This window comes from Rhinopithecus roxellana, chromosome 7 (assembly GCF_007565055.1).
Source record: "Rhinopithecus roxellana isolate Shanxi Qingling chromosome 7, ASM756505v1, whole genome shotgun sequence".
NCBI lineage: Eukaryota > Metazoa > Chordata > Mammalia > Primates > Cercopithecidae > Rhinopithecus > Rhinopithecus roxellana.
Window position 1 is genome coordinate 128,265,004 of NC_044555.1, and position 13,594 is coordinate 128,278,597.

The 13,594-nt window shown below is 43.1% G+C and overlaps 1 protein-coding gene across 2 annotated transcripts in view; it reads right to left on the bottom strand.

Annotated features, from left to right (window-relative positions):
• Positions 1 to 10,330: 10,330 nt before the first annotated feature.
• GPC4 (glypican 4) overlaps positions 10,331 to 13,594 on the bottom strand; it is a 116,349-nt gene continuing 113,085 nt past the window's right edge. Inside the window, exons 7-9 of one of the 2 annotated variants that reach the window (XM_010373380.2) lie at positions 12,592 to 12,728; positions 11,073 to 11,248; positions 10,331 to 10,976 (exon numbers count right to left, since the gene is read on the bottom strand). In XM_010373380.2, the coding sequence (XP_010371682.1) occupies positions 10,774 to 10,976; positions 11,073 to 11,248; positions 12,592 to 12,728 (516 nt within the window). In that variant the 3' untranslated portion in view covers positions 10,331 to 10,773. The remainder of the gene's footprint in view (positions 10,977 to 11,072; positions 11,249 to 12,591; positions 12,729 to 13,594) is intronic. The other variant, XM_030934667.1, reaches the window with a different exon arrangement.

Consider the following 13,594-nt stretch of genomic DNA (forward strand, 5'->3'; position numbering starts at 1 on the left):
ACTCTGAAGAACACTAAAGACCCAAGGGCCAGTCTAAGAAGAAACATGCATAAATCCACCTCTACTCACCCAGCCACCATGCCCTTCCAAGACCACATGGATTTTGGGGGAAAAACAGATTGGAATTAGGTACTAGGAAACACTTCTGCATAGCTTTCTCCTTTCTCCCTGTCAACTCTGGAACCAGAGGAGATAGTGCAGCTTTGCTATGTAACCAGGAGATTGAAGAACTTTAGTTTACAGAAGGGATAGCACCTCCCCAGGACCTCAGAGTCTTAGGAAATTGGCAGGAGGGATGGGGTTGGGGATGGGCAACTGAGAGGCGCTCTTCTGAGCACCCTGTCTGCCTTCTAGGGAAGAGTTTTATGTGTGGAATTCTTTTCCTCTAGTTGCATTGATAGAAAAGAGTAGAAAGAGACACGTGTTAAGGATGGAGGAAGGTGAAAAGGCCAGGTAAAGGTACCATTGGGAGCTTTTCCTATTTGAAATCCCTAAAAGCAGAATATGTCATTATTGAAGATTTTGAATCTTTTCTTGCTAGGAAGAACCAGGCTTTACACTCCCATCTGCTCATTTTCTGTAGAACCTCAGCCATGCAGATTTCATCTAAATGGAGCCCTTCCTGGTATCACTTGGCAATGGCAGGCATACAGAGACACAACCTTTGCAGGAAAGCTCCATTCTACATGTTTATAGCATAGCCCACAGAGGGCACAATAATTCAGATGGGCTGAGGTCCATCTCAGAGTCCCCGCATCAGGAGCTCTTCCCTGCCCAGGCTCCAACCTATGCCCAGTGCAGGAGGTGGGGCTCAGTGGCCAGGTCTCAGAAATGCAGCTAGCCCTCGTCCAAGGGCCCAAGTGGCCATTGAGCCTGGTGAGAAAGGCACCATAAAATAGCCACTGCTCTGGGCGAAAGCCTGTGATGGAGCAGCTCCTATCACCCTAGTCCCTGGAAGGGCACTCCCAACCTTGGAACACCATTGTATGTGTGCATCTTCCCAGTATCTCCTTATAACAATCCCAGCAGTAGGCAGGGCCCTTAAGAGAAAAGCCCCTAAAGTTAAACAGCTGCTTTGTAGTTTTCCAGCTGTGATCTAGGGTACTCAAGTGGTAACCTGACATAAGTCACTTGGGGTGGGGAGAGACAAGTAGGTAGGTGTCTGTCCCTCTCACACCTCACCGGAGTGGCTCCTCCTTAACCTGATTTATATTTGGTGCCCTCAACCCACCAGCTGGCTGCCTAATGCCCAAAGAGGTTTTCCAACTCCCATGTAAGCCCAGGTCCCTGCAGGATGGTGTCTGGGGAAGTAGACCTCAGGGATACCTCTCATGTTTCTTTCCAGCTAGGAGGCCAGAGCAGAATAGAGTGGCCTAAGACATCTGGGATCTCTGGAATGACTCTGGCAGTAGGAGTGAGAGTGGGGCACCTAGAAGCAATGTTTGAAGATGTGGCAAAGATATGTGCATGTGACTGACCAGAATTCAAAGGTGTGATGGTGTGGGAGATGGGGAGGACCACTTAAAACATGTCTTACTACATTCCAAATCTGGACATCCAATACATACCCCTTGAATTGAACTGAAATATCTTCACTGGAAAGGTCCAAATCAAAATTGTTGGGGGAGGCTGGTGTGTATTAAGTGTAAAGGGAGTTGAACCTCCTAGGGTTGCATAGTATAGCACTGAGCACACTGTCAAGCCCAAGGATGACTCCAGTGAATCCATGCTACATATGCCGACCTAGTTCTTCTTTACATACCCTGTGCATCATGTCTTGTCCTACTCAAGAAACTGTGTTAGGACCTGCCCACTTGAATGCTAAATTGCCTTGCCTGGTTTTTGAGGGCTTCATAGTTTGATCCTATCCTTCACCAGTCCTGTACTAGGAAATCCATCACCTCTGCCTTTCAGACACATTTCCCTTCTGCTTCCTCACTCCCCACACCTATCCCACCACCCCGCCCAGACCACACTTAGTACCACCTCCCTGCCCTTACTCCTACAATTCCAAACCAGCCAGTGCTTTATTGAGTGTGGAAGGCAACCTGTAGCATAATAGTAAGAACTAATGACTTGTCCTGCTCATGAGAGTTCCTAGAATTTCCTCCCCTCTCCTCCCTTCCTAGTCAAATTCTCCCCTCCAACCATGCCTGGTTCTAGCCCTGCCTCCCCAGGAAGTCACCCTGAACTTTCCAATGTGCACCCCTCTCCCTTGACCTGCAAGACAGCTCAGAGCTCGTGATTTCACTGGCACGTTTCCTGAGGAGCCTTGTCTCCCCAATGGAGACAGAGGCCCCATCCTATGTCAAGTTTTCCTCCTGCCCTCTTATTCAAAGGCCAGGGCCAGACCTGTCATAAATCATATGACTGCCTCAAATTCCTTGTGGTTTTGGAAGTCAGACATCCAGAGCCACATGACTGCTAGCCAAGGGCTGGCCTCTCTGGACACTTTATTTTTGGAGTCTCTGTTTCAACATGACAAGCACCTTCAAATTCTTCAGTTGGACATAAATTACCTATTTATGAACCCAAACTATGCAATGTTGGGCACACAGGGGTTCATCCAGCCCTGACTTAGGTGCAGGCTGATGGTCCAAAGGGTGGGTTGAAGAGTAATGAATACCTAGCTCCAATGGCCACCTCAGATAGTGCTGCCCTCTCCCCATTCCACTCTGATTCACCTTTTGAGTCCAGGGATTTTGTTCAGCATCAGCTGATCACCAGCAGCCTAGAGTATTAAAAAAGAAAAGTTTATTTTTTTCCTTTTTTTGTTACAGAGTCTCACTCTGTTGCCCACGCTGGAGTGCAGTAGCATGATCTCGGCTCACTGCAACCTCTGCCTCCCGGGTTCAAGCAATTCTCCTACCTCAGCCTCCCGAGTAGCTGGGATTACAGGCGTTCACCTCCACATCCGGCTAATTTTTGTATTTTTGGTAGAGACTTGGTTTCACCATGTTGCCCAAGCTGGTGTCAAAATCCTGACCTCAAGTGATCCACCCACCTCAGTCTCCAAAAGTGCTGGGATTACAGCTGTGAGCCACCACGCCTGGCCAGCATCTTTAATTTGAGCAATTACATAAATCACTGCTCATTAAGACAGAACTCCTTTTTTATCAAAATGGATTGTTTACTCGTTCTGAGGGGGTACTGTGCCTTTAGTTCTAGGAATTCAACTTCCCCACAGCCCCAATTATATAGGTTTGGGTCTCTGTCTTTGTAGACTAGTGAGGCATCACTTGTCATTCACTTGGAGGTAGAGCCCTCAGTTCCTGCTGATTTTGCTGCTCATCTCTAGACCTTATGTCAAGGTGGTGGTCAAACCCAGAGTACAAAGCACTCCTAGGTCAGGACCTTTCCCATACTGTTCTGCACATACTGCCCTATGGGGATGCTGGGACACGTGATCAGCACACAACCAACAAAAAGCTCTGGGTTTCTTTCCTAGGTAGGAAGTGGGAATTTAAAATCTCTCCTTCCTAACACACAGATTTTGTCTGTAGATATCTTTTGTACTGTGCACTAAGACCAGTTGTGCAGGAAAAACCTATTGTTATACTCCCCCTCTAGAATAGTGCCTGTTCATCCCTGTTCTTTGTGTCTAATCTCTGACCCAGGTATAAACTTTAAGATGGAGTCTTGTCAAGGGCTCTTTAAGAAGCCTAGATGATGTTCACTGACCCCTACTTATCCTAAGATGTGTTTACCTCCCACACAGAGCCCCAGCTGATCAAGCAGGTATGAATTCTTCCCATGTAAACCACGATATTTTTCCCAACAAACTGTATTTCTTTAAGTGTTCAGCCTTTTCAGCCCTGTCACTGCAAGGGCACCCCCAGAACCATTCACACAGCCTGTGAATGGATAATTTCACATTCGCAGGCTGTCCTGGAAAGGGTAGACAAGATACCTTGAGTTAATAATTGTTTCTTCAGGCTGGGCGCAGTGGCTCACGCCTGTAATCCCAGCACTTTGGGAGGCAGAGGCTGGCAGATCACTTGAGGTCAGGAGTTCAAGAACAGCCTGGCCTACATGGCGAAACCTTGTCTCTACACCACAAATACGAAAATTTGCTGGACATAGTGGCGAAAGACTGTAATCCCAGCTACTTGGGAGGCTGAGGCACGAGAATCACTTGAGCCAGGGAGGCAGAGTTTGCAGTGAGCCAAGGTCACTCCAGCCTGGGCGACAGAGTGAGATTCTGCGTCAAACACATAATAATAAAATAAATAAAATAAAATAAAGTTCTTCAAGAACCAGCACATCAATGATGGCACACAATCTGCATGCACTGGAGTTCTTTCTGCTTTGAAGTCCACAGAGCAAGGAGCCACACTGTGTGAAGTCAAAAACCCTCTTCATCATCAAGATTTGCCTCCAGGCGGCCCTGGACTCCTTGGCCCATACTCAGGTCAGCCAAGTTAATCAGCACCTCCTATGGCCATTAACTCGACCCTTCCTCAGGGACAGGGCAGCTCTACATGTGGTAAGCTTGACAAGCCTTGTCCCTTCCTAATGATTCAGACAATGTGGGGTAACGGAAAAGCAGCAATCAAAGGAAAAGTAGCACTTGAGCAGGTTCGGCCTGATGGCAGACCCACCAATGCTTCAAATCTGGTTCTTGCATTTCTTATATGGGTGTCACCCTTGGCCAAGTTACCTGATTTCTTTGCATCCTTTGAGTCATCTGTGAAATGGACTCACTTCTACTCTGCAGAATTCTGTAACAGAATCGATGTGGCCCAGCCTTAGTGCCGGGCACACAAGTTCTTCCTGCCTCATTTTTTTTTTTCAAAGTTTTTGAGATGGAGTCTTGCTCTGTTGCCCAGGGTGGAGTGCAGTGGTGCGATCTCAACTCACAGCAACCTCCAACTCCCGGGTTCAAGCGATTATCATGCTTCAGCCTCCCGAGTAGCTGGGATTATAGTTGCCCGCCACCATGCCCCGCTAATTTTTGTATTTTTAGCAGAGACAGGGTTTCACCATGTTGGCCAGGCTGGTCTTGAACTTCTGACCTCAAGTAATCTGCCTGCCTCGGCCTCCCAAAATGTTGGTGTTACACGTGTGAGCCACCAGGCCCAGCCCCTGCCTCACTTCTCAGTCAGGAAGTTACAAGTAAATAAACAGCAAATAACTACTTTCTTTTTAAATAATAAATGTCTAAATGTTCATTACCGCTACCAGATCCTGTTGCAAAGTGTTCTGAACTGAAACAGCAGAGTAAAAACCGTTTGTCATTACATTTTAAAAGAAAGGTGCGGGTGGGGACAGTAAAGACCTTTAAAGACAAATGCACTGAAAGAGGACCAAGAGATCCTAATGGGTGTGTTCAGAAAACCACCCACTGGCTGTGATTCTTTCTTTTCGGCCAACCTGGCACCAAAATGCTCTGTGCAGTGAGTCACCATGAACAGCAGGTTACAGTCAGCTTTAGGTTATCTGTGGTGATGCAGAAAAGCACATACAGGCAGTGGTAAATCTAAGAAATTCTATTTGGTCTCTGGTATGCATTTTATATATGTGTATTTACTTTCTCTTGGCAGGAGACTTACCTTCTTAATTATGTTTCCCTTAGACTGTTATTAAAAATGAGTCTACATTCTCCAAGCACACCCCACTGACAGCCATGGGAAGGCAGCCCATAAGTGACAGGGTAAGATCTACCTGGTATTTAGTGTTTGAAAATACACAATCACTCAATAAATCTCTCTGTGGGTAGGTCTGTGTACACACACACACACACACACACACACACACACACACAGTCTTCTAATCCTACTATGCAAGAAACACAGGAATTAAGAATAACATGGAGTGGCAAGAACGTTGCTGCCAAAGGCTTCCTCAAAGACCAGAGAATAGGATCATAAAAGCCTCCTGGGGTCATCACACATATACCTTTATCTTTACTCTTTAAACACACTCATTATCTTTCATCAGCTTTTATCTAGTAGGATTGATGCGTGAAGATCTTTGTCTTTCCAACAACCCTGTGCTTTTTTTCCAGAATTCCTAACATTTAAGAAATGTCAAAAGTAGAGTAGAATGTACATTTAATTGCACATGTAGACGCTCATGCTGAGGAATTGATTTCTTTAGATTTTACTGAACTTAGAAGTCTCTCAAACACTGATTCATAAAAATTCAACTTTACAAGAAAACTGAAGTTGGAACAATTTATTTGCATATTCTAATGACTAAACCATTGGACGCAGTAACCAAGGTGTAGTTACACATTTTCCTAGTACCCTCATCTCCATTCTGTGTGGTGGCTGATGCTGCTGCAAGGCATCTGGGCTTTTGAAAGCATTAAAAGTACTTCAAGGCCAGTGTGGTGGCTCATGCCTGTAATCCCAGCACCATGGGAGGCCAAGGCAGGAGAACTGCTTGAAGCCAGAAATTGAAGGCCAGCTTGAGCAACATGGCGATACGCTGTCTTTACAAAATAAAAGCTGGGTATGGTGGCGTGTGCCTGTAGTTCCAGGTACTTAGGAGCCTGAGGTGGGAGGATCACTCAAGTACAGAAGTCCAAGGTTGCAGTGAGCTCTGATGGTGCCACTGCACTCCAGCCTGGGTGACAGAGTAATACCCTGTCTCAAAAAAAGAGCATACTTTATTCTAATAGAATATGAGTAAATTCCAGGTCACAACAGGTCCTGTGAACCATTTCTAAGCATGAACAGTGGTACTAACATGCTGTATTCTGAGAGGATCTTCCGAACTATTTTGGCTAATGTCTTCTGCACTGGTGATGATATGAAAACAAACTACCAAAAGTAAACCTTAACAAAAACAGAGAGCATTCAAATTGTACACTCTGGGGTTATAGTACTATAATGCCAAACTATTCCTCACTCTATTCAATGCCTGTTTCTTGTAAAACTACTTAAATTAATCTGGGTCAAAATGCAGTAAAACACAAAATGTGCTACTACTGAGAAGCCATGCCTTTAGAATAGGAATCCTAAACTTAATTACAGAGCTATATCCTCAGAGTCTCCTATTCTCAATATTCAAAACATTAACCTCAAGAAATAGGACATTATAAGCATAAAATACTACCTTTTTGATGGGTGCAGTGGCTCATGCCTGCAATTCCAGCATTTTGGGAGACCGAGGTGGGAGTATCACTTGAGCCTAGGAGTTCGAGACCAGCCTGGCCAACATGGTGAAATCCTGTCTCTACTAAAAATACAAAATTAGCTGGATGTGGTGATGCACACCTGTAATCCCAGCTACTCATGAGGCTGAGATGGGAGGATTGCTTGAGCCAGAAGGTGGAGGTTGCAGTGAGCTGAGATTGCGCCACTGTACTCCAGCCTTGGGGACACAGGGAGTCTCCATTTCAAAAAACAAAAACAAAAAAAATCTACCTTTTATATGACAAAAAGGAGTAAATTTCTATTCATATTTGCTTGTATATGCATAAATAAACTTTGGAAGAAGACATACATAAGTAACTAGTAAGAGCTTACTCAGGGTGTGGGGACAACTTGGCAGATGGAAGCAGGAATGGGAGGAAAATTCACTCAGTCTCTTGATATATGTTCTGTTTTTTAAACCCTGTCAATATATTACCCAATTTAAAACTACGTACACAGTAAATATTATTTGGCATTTGGCTCATTGATGGAATAGAATTCCTGTTACCAAATGTCATCTCTCAGGTATTTTTCACATACATAAAAAGGAATTTTAGAAGAATTTTAGAAGTTAAAAAGTAGAAACTGAGTTTGTGAAGTGTATCATGGCATGTGCGCACGCACACACACACACACACACACACACACACACACACACACACACACACCCTCCTCTAGTAGATAACTGTATTTTGCCATTGAAAGTAATGGCAAAAACTGCAATTACTTTTGCAGTAACCTAATAACTTACTACCCTTTAGCTATGTAAACAGACATATTCTGCTAACAAAGGGGAAGCAGAAATTTGTGTAGCACCACTCACACCTATTTTTATTTTGATTCTGTAATCACAAATGACAATTTTTACTTCATGTGAACTGTTAGGTTTTGAACACTCAGTAACTAAACTTTAGAAATTTACGTCAATTCTTCGCAGTGTCTTTTAATCAAAATAACAGGTGCTAGTTACGATTTTTGAAATAAAATACAAACCTAAGAGTTGTAAAATGTTTCTTTAAGGTACAGAGTAGGTGACGTGTTTTAAAGAAAAATAATTTATAAATGACTTTGTAAAACACAAGCCCTTCACATGCTGTTAACTTTGGAAAAGTCAGGTCTTCTCCTAACAAGGCTTTTATTCTACCTCATACTCCAAACTCTTAAGGCTTTAAAATATTCAACTTGCCTTTCTTCTTTTTTGGGGAGTGGGGGTGAGTTTGCCAGCTGGTTAGAAGCCAACAGTTATCCAGTCAGAGCTGAATGGAAAAATCTATGATTTGTTTATTTCATAGTTGAAGTTCAAAAACAAGAGACAATTTAAATAATAAAAGAGTAACAGGAAAAAATGCAAAGAAAGAAAACAAATCAGTAAGAGTCCAGAAGAACCTTCAAGAATATTTAATTCGGAAAACGTTATTGGTTTAGAGAACTTGACTGGAAGAAAACAGCCGGGCACAGTTCAAGGTTTTAAATTAAAAACAATCTAACAAGGTCTATGGGGATAACTCTCTGAGCCATATTTTGGAGACCAGATTCATTTCTACCAAGTAAAAGTCATAGCAGTCTAAGCTAAAAAGGAAATTCCTCACAACTGAGGTAGTTACTAAGTATCAGCACATTTTCCAAGTTCTCACAAGGCCCCTTAGCTATTTACAATCTATTTTCCCTCATATATAAATGGAGTGCCTTTTCAATTTTATGTCTTCTGTGATTTGTTTAAAAAAAACACTTATACACACCAGCCAGAATATGCCTATTTTATTAACATCATGCTTTAATAAATAACTGACTACTTCTAATAAAATTAAGCCTCTGTTTACAACAGCCCCCAATATTCCATTTTGACCACTCTGCAGAATTTGGTGTAAAAAGTTGAATGAAATGTAGACCCTGAGCTATCAAGTAATTATGTTTCAATATAAAAATAGAGAATTACTCTTACAACTGAAGATTGAACAATAACACAAACAACCTCTTTGTGGGTTTTAGGTTCAGTAAAATTAGTTGGGATCTTAATGGCTGTCTAAAGCAGGAAGAGACTTACAGAATTTTAGTCTTTCTGAAGACTTCTGGGAACTCCTTTGAAAGTGATTTGTTACATTATCAGAGTTTTATGAGCTATCATTTGGTAAGGACACAAGGAAGGGATTCCCAAGGGGCCAAGGCAGTTGTTAGTCTTTGGCCTGGGACAACAGATATGGCCATGGCCTTTGTCACTTCACCCACATGGCTAAAGGTCACTGCTAATTTGTAGTCTTCTCAGCTCTACCTACTCCCACCCCGCCCCACCCCCGAAGAAAAACAACACGTACAAAAATCTGGACACCTAGTTCTCCCCTAAGTGGGCTCCTTGGCTGATATCTTGGATCGCAGCACATTGCTGTGAACCATGGCAAGTCCTTTGTTTTACTGTTAAGAGGGGGCCGGGTAAGAAAAAGACTCAAATGAGACACCTTATACTCTCTTAAAACAAAAACTGGGTTCCCAAAACAAATGGAGATACGCATGCACAGACAAAAACTTTACCCGAGTGTTGACAGCTATTCCCTGAGCCCAGGCTGTACCCCAGTTCTGGCTAGCTCCCAGACAGCTCCCTGTACATAGTTGGGTTTGAAATCTGGACCACTCTAACAAGGGGGATCAAGTGAGATTGCTGGTCATTTATTGCTGCCATTGGGATATTAATTCAAATAGGGTCAGTGTGAACATGAAAACTAGCACACGGTGGGCTAGCTAACCTGCCTGGTTTTTAAAAACACCCCCAAACCCAAGTGTGAACATGTGATAACTGGGACATCCTGAACGCCTTCTATCCTTCAAGGGGGAGGATATCCAGAATCTTTTTCTAAATGGGTTACAGTTTATATATAAGTGGGTTCAGGAAATGGACCTACAGTGATCTTAGCTTATGTAATTCAACTCATTCAAAGCAGTAATCTGCAGTCTCTTCCAATTACCACCTATAAATGAAGGACGTATAACCTTCTTCTTGGATTGATGCTTTGAATACAATCTGACAAGTGGCTCAGAAGCCTGCTCGTGTCCTCACATTCTGTCCTAACTTAATAATAATTAAAAAAAAGAAAATCACCTCCACGTCTCTCCAGATAAGGCAACTAAAATAACAGGGAGAAATGGAAATTTTACTGCTTGTTGGGCTTTTTCTTTTAATAACATGATAAATAAAACCTGCTTCTGTACAGCTATTTAATATTTCAGAAATACGTACATGTTACATGCCAAGAAGGGACCCTGGTTTGCTTGTAAGAAACAAGGTGAGATCATAGTTGGAAAAAAAAAACCCACAAACGAAATGAGAAAAAAAACATACAAACAAATAATAGAGTGATAAAATCACAAATGCACAACTAACTATAGTTCTTGTACCTACACTGTTAGCCACGTTTAACATGGTTTGGGGGAGCAGGAACCAACTCAATGCACAGTCCCTTTTCCTCCCAAAACTGAATGAAAAAACAAAGTCAGCATTTCTTAAACCAGCGGCCACGTAGTAAAAACTGTACATTGTTGTCCGTTCATTTAAAAAGCAAAGTCACTAGGATGGTAGAAAAGTGATAACTGGTGCCTTTTAACTTTTTGATGATGAACACTTTTTCTCAGAGTTTGAGAATTATCTCCACTCTCTCTGCATAACCAGGAACAAGATGCAGAAGGCAGTGAGGAGGTAGGCCTGTGCCCCAGGACGGACACCTGCACTGTCGGCTTTCTCATTGGCACTCTTCCCAGCGTGGTCAGTGGCATTATAGTCAAACTCTGAAGGGCACTGCTGATACTCACAGCCACTTCCACTTCCTTCTCCACTACTTTCATCACCTAGTTTAAAAAAAATGGAATAGAAATTTCATTCCACTTGTTCTCATCAGAAGGCATACAAGGAGCAACTTGTACTTTCAAACCACAAATGCTTACTGGTATCAAAGAAGTCCACGTCGTTCCCATTGTATGCATTCTTCATCTTGCTGGTCATCACTCGAAGAGCCATGATTTGACGAAGGATCAGTATGTCTGGTTTGCTGGTGTCAACCTGGACCTCTGGGTTGTTGCCCTGGTTGGCTAATCCATTTCCTGTCACTGCAAACAGGTACCTGGAATGTAAAATGACCCCAGTAAGAAGATTCGTAAAGCAAAAAGATTTTATCTGTCTGCCTCCCAAAGTGCTGGGATTACAGGCTTGAAGATTATCAAGATTATACAAGAGATTATCAAATATTTCTGCTAGATTCTAGTATTTCCACCAAGCAAAATTAGATGGAAGTTCTTCAATTCCTAATGAACTCTAATCTTTCTTGTTCCTGTAGATTCCTCATTTCTCCAATTTGATGGAAACCTTCTTGAAAGCTATCCCAGCACTTTTGGAGGCTGAGGTGGGTGGATCACTTGAGGTCAGGCATTCAAGACCAACCCTGCCAACATAGCAAAACCCTGTCTCTACTGAAAATATAAAAATGAGCTGCGTGTGGTGGGTGTGCGCCTGTAATCCCAGATGCTCAGGAGGCTGACACAGAAGATTAACTTGAACCCAGGAGGCAAAGGTTGCAGTGAGCTGAGATTGCAGTGAGGTTGCAGAGAGCCGAGATTTCGCCACTGCATTCTAGCAGGTTGACAGTGATACTCTGTGGAAGGAAGGATGGAAGGAAGGAAGAAGGAAGAAAGGAAGCTATCCCTCTTGAGGAGGTTGGTGGGTTGAAGTAAAGAAGTATGGGTACTGGCTAGGTGTGGTGGCTCACACCTGTAATCCCAGCACTTTGGGAGGCTGAGGAGGGCGAATCACAAGGTCAGAAGATCAAGACCATCCTGGTTAACATAGTGAAACCCCGTCTCTACTAAAAATACAAAAAAAACAAAAAAAATTAGCCGGGCATGGTGGCAGGCACCTGTAGTCCTAGCTACTCAGGAGGCTGAGGCAGGAGAACTGCTTGAACCCGGGAGGCGGAGGTTGCAGTGAGCCATGATTGTGCCACTACACTCCAGTCTGGGCAAAAGAGCGAGACTCCATCTCAAACAAACAAACAAACAAACAAAAGTATGGGTACTTCTCTAACTTACTGAGTGTCTAAGGGAGGGACACAGGGCTTCAAGTCAGAGAATGGAACCTTTGAGAACTGGTTATTTATTAGGCTAGGCCATTGGGCAAAGAGCAACGGGCATCAAATATTTTTAAAATAATGACACTATTGGAACGGCCCTAATACGAGACTATAACTACTGTCAAACTTTTGACTCAGCACTCTTTGTAAGTAACTGGGTGCCTTCTCAATACTCCCAGTGCAAAGCCTGTTCCTAAGAATGCCTAGAAGCCTTCCATGTTGTTGCTACCTACTGTGAATTGCTTCCTGATGCCTCGGGTGACAATTGCGAGAACCCTCTCTGAAGGTCACCCAGGCATCTAGGAAGGGACAGACTTCAAATTCATTCAACAGACACTAACCTGCTTTTGCCTTTCCCATTCCAGCAGTCATCCTCATTGCCGTTTCCTGCAGCCATCCTCTCATCATTGCAAACGTTGCTCGGAAGGGAGGACCAGAATTTCTTGGCCTGTTTCAGTTTCTCCTTGACATCAGTAACCTAATTATGAAACAACAAAAAAAGGATCATTGTAAGACAAGACAAAACTACCTACAAATGTGCCTTCTGGCCATTTCCAAAGTATCTCCAGAGTGATATGCAATTCATTTTCAACTTTAGTTAGAAGAGGAAGATGCAACTCCAATTTATATCTTAGAAGTACAAAACCACTCAAATGAATAGTTGAAATATAAGTTCCAAAGGAGTGGCCTAGATCCCTCGTGCACCTCATTGTAAGTACCATCTGAGGCCTACCAGGTTCCATGCCCTGTAGGCTCAAAGATAATACGCAGTCTCTTCTCCTAAGGCTTTTAGAGTCAGGATAAAGCGCATATATTATGCACTCTGTGAAACATAGCTGCTGTTGCTCTTTCTCTCCATCCCTGTCTCCTCAGACTCCCTCTTCTGTGTTCCTACTACTGTAGTAATACTTTCTTACATTTTTGTAGCATATTACTGTGGATAAAGCAATTTGCCTACAGTTATTCACTCTTCTCCCGTCTCAGCGTTTACTAAACATCATTTTATGTTAATAAACCTGGAACATCTACTTCTCCCTCTTTGCCTCCTTGTTGGTACCTTTTGAGAACAAGGATCTGCCTTATTTCTCTGAGCTTCTCTGTGCCTAGCACAGTGATGGACACATAGTAGATGTTCAGTAAATGCATGGTGAATCTAAAGAGAAGTTTTGTGACAAGACTTACTGTATCATAACTCCTTGACTACCCAGGAACTTTCTGAGCTAGAAAATGGGACAGGCAGATTGACTGACATCCACATCCTATTTGCTTGAAAAGTGACACCCGAAAGACCCACACTTGTCAGCCTTCCAGCTAAAAATTCATTCTGAGCAAGAGTTTTCAGTT